The 3377-nt window shown below is 35.9% G+C and overlaps 1 protein-coding gene across 1 annotated transcript in view; it reads right to left on the reverse strand.

Moving 5' to 3' along the window:
- Window positions 1–268, reverse strand: part of sh3kbp1 (SH3-domain kinase binding protein 1) — a 35024-nt gene extending 34756 nt beyond the window's left edge. Inside the window, exon 1 of the mRNA XM_017414139.3 lies at window positions 24–268. Coding sequence (XP_017269628.1) covers window positions 24–27 — 4 coding nt within the window. The 5' untranslated portion in view covers window positions 28–268. The remainder of the gene's footprint in view (window positions 1–23) is intronic.
- Window positions 269–3377: the final 3109 nt, after the last annotated feature.

Raw genomic sequence — 3377 nt, forward strand, 5'->3', positions numbered from 1 at the left:
AAAAAAAAAAAAAGGCTTCTCACCCATTTATGTCTCCCGGTGTGCTGGTAGTGCTCCTGCAGGGTTGTCGGTCCCAGGGACGGCGGCGAGTCTCCGGTACGGATGCGGCTTTTATTCGGACCGAGCCCCAGCCTCCAGTCTGCACAGATCCGCTACAGCAGCGCTCGAACGGGAGGAGCGTCACACGAAACCATATTCCTTCCTCTTTTTTTTCTGTCCAGTGACACAACAGAGGAGGAGGCACACAGAGCGGCCAGAAAACGGAAAAACCGCTGATGAACAACTCTCTCTCTCTCTGTGTGTGTGTGTGTGTATCTCGTTGCCTTCAAGTGCACCTCGTAAAGTCCAGCTCCCCTCTTTGCATTTTCGACAGCTCTGTGTGTAAATGATGCAGTGAGCGCGCCGTGACGCAGCGTGTCGCGCTATGCGTCACGCAGAACAGATGGCGGTGGCACAAACACTGTGTTAAGGGACGGAAAATCCCATTGCTCCTAATAAGCTGAACTAAATACTTATTTCAAAAAGGTTTATCATTAAAGTTTAATGAGATGGGATCTTTTAATAACTTGCCCACTCAGACTGATGATCTATTTACAAAAATATCCTCGATAGACCTAAATGATGGGATTTGTGTACCTATTCTTGTTCTTAAATTATAGTTTCAATATTTAAGTTGTACCACATCTTTAAATTAAAGGCCTAGCATACCTATTTTAAAATGCATATTGCTCGCCATATTTAATGCCAGACTTTTAGACTAAGATCGGAAGAAATTATGGAATTGCAGACCATTTGATCAAACCTCATCCTTATGTGCAATCTCATGCCACACCAAATGATTCTCAGCTACTACCACGTCAAATTTTAGCTCAATATTTGTGAAACTGACAGAGTTATAGCTTTTTATGTGTAAAATCCTATTCATTAGCTGTGATGGCCATCTCAAATTAGACAGACTCCCAAAGTCGGTCAGTTTTAGATGTACATCCAGTGACTACTTTCTGTAAGATTCATCAAAATCTGTCCAGTGGTTTATGAGATATTTTGCTAACAGACAAACAGGGATGACACCAACAACTAATGCCAAAGTTTTAAGCGTAGATTCTGCTCAGCGAGGAGCACTTGGAGTATGTGTTGTAAATAACTCTCACCTACTAGCAAACCAAATTTTAGTGCAATATTTAAAAAACTGACTGAGTTATAGCCATTTATGTGGTTTCTACGGTCAGTTGCCTGTGGCAGCCATCTTGAACTGGATTGGTTCTGAAAGCTAATCAGTTGTAAATGTGCAACCAATGAATACAATCTGTGAGTTTCGTTGAAATTCGTCCCGTGGTTCATGAGAGATTTAGCTAAAGCTTCAGGCAACAGAATGCACAAAGATATAAGCAAAAACATTTTCACCTTCACATTTCAGCAGCAGGACTTTAATCTATGATTGAGTTATAGAATGGTTTATTTTAAATAATAAGAAAGTGTTTAATCCAGTTATTAGAGCAATAACACAATGACTCAGTGTGTAAAAAAAAGCAGTTTTAACCCTTAATTCTGTTTTTGGACTTGATTTTTGTTATTTGGTACAAAGTGGTAATAGTTCCTGAATCCTTTTTCTTGTTACTGTTTTCAGCCAAGCGTCAGATCTGATGAATTTAACTTTTAACTGGAGTTCAGGTAGATGATTGGAAAAAAAAACAAGCTATTGGTGTTTTGATAACTTGGTACAAGGACCAGTCTGGGACAAGCTAAACATGTAACCATCCTTTACCAAGTAAGGAACTTTAAAATGACAGCTTGACAACCCCATGTTGTATGATTTAATTTGTGTATACTTGAAAGAAATACACACAATATTTCCTCTGTTGCCACACCAGGCTTTTATTAAGCTTGGCTTGTATGCAATATTATTTCAGAAGCCTTTACCATTTCAACTAATTCTAGACTTCAGGGGTGTCATTTTTACAAATAATGTAATTTAATTACAAAAATGTCAGAGACTGTAAACAAACATAATAAGGTTTAACCTGACGGGAGCTGCAAATCCATTAGTCATTTTTATTGTGGCTTCACTACTCACAACTTATATAGTCAATTATTATTTAAAAATATTATTTTTCTATCAGGTTCTGTATCCCTTCTCCACATTTCCTCCTACATTTTAATTAATTAATTTATTTATTTTATTAAACCTCTAAACCCTTACAGTTTACCTACCAATTAACATATACAGAGTAAAAACACAGCTGCAGTAGCTTTTATTCTGATTTTTGCTTTGACAATAAATAGTATAGTTTATGCAGTGGTAGTGTTGCTTGTCAAAAGGAATATGTCCACTAATAATTATCTAACTTTGAAAGAGGAATGCATAAAATTTCAAGCAAATTATGTTTCTGGAGTCAATACTGATGTAATAAATTACTGAAACATTTGGCAATAAATATATAAAGATAAAAAACATATAACATTTTTAATTATTTGTAAACTAAAAATCTTTTTTTTATTAATTAATTAGTATTTGAATTTTTCATTTGAAAATTTATATTTGAAATATTTTCTTTATCTCTCCGTTGTTTAGATTTAGGTTATACAATAATAATTTAAAAAAAAAAATCTTTATTAGCGGATTATTTATTTATTTATTTTATTTTGGAATCACAATTGTCATATTTCCAACAGTCTTTGAAGTGGACGCTTGTGAACACCAAATCTCGCGATAGCTAATCAAAAGGCTACTCAAATGTAACTGAAGGAATTTTAGCAGGGAGCCCTGCTAAGGTCCTGAACTCACCAACTGATTGGTTTAAAAAAATATAATAAAAATAGCAGGATTTATTTTATTTCCATTAGATAAATTTAGTATATAAAAAAATTAAATTCACATGATTTATATTTACTTTGGTCAATTTTAAAGTAAGCAGCTTGATGGGCAAAAGCAAAACCTTTTCTGAACCTAAATGCTTTACGTTGCGACTAAAACTTCCTGTTTTGATGTGTTTGGTGTGAGGAAATGTCATGGTGTAGTCCATTTGTGTGTAAACATATGTAATCACTTTTATCCAGAAAACAAACAAACAGAGCAGAAACTCTCTCTACCAACATGCTGATGCAGAGCTGTAGTCCTGTCCTTCTCATGCCCACTCACGGGGGGGAGAATATGCTGTTGGCAGCAGAAAGAGGGCGACGAGATGATGCAGCAAAAGTCAGGAGAAAGATATGATGAATTTAGATTTTCTCTATCAGCTGTTCTGAGCGGCTGCACGGATAAGAAAGGATCTGATAAACTGTTGCAGAGTGAGAAGTTATCAGCTTGTTTTTCACATGCATTTCAAGACTGAAGAGATTGTTGTCTGACCTTGACTTGTGTGTAAACTACGATGTGG

Source organism: Kryptolebias marmoratus, linkage group LG21 (assembly GCF_001649575.2).
Source record: "Kryptolebias marmoratus isolate JLee-2015 linkage group LG21, ASM164957v2, whole genome shotgun sequence".
NCBI classification, from domain to species: Eukaryota; Metazoa; Chordata; class Actinopteri; order Cyprinodontiformes; family Rivulidae; genus Kryptolebias; species Kryptolebias marmoratus.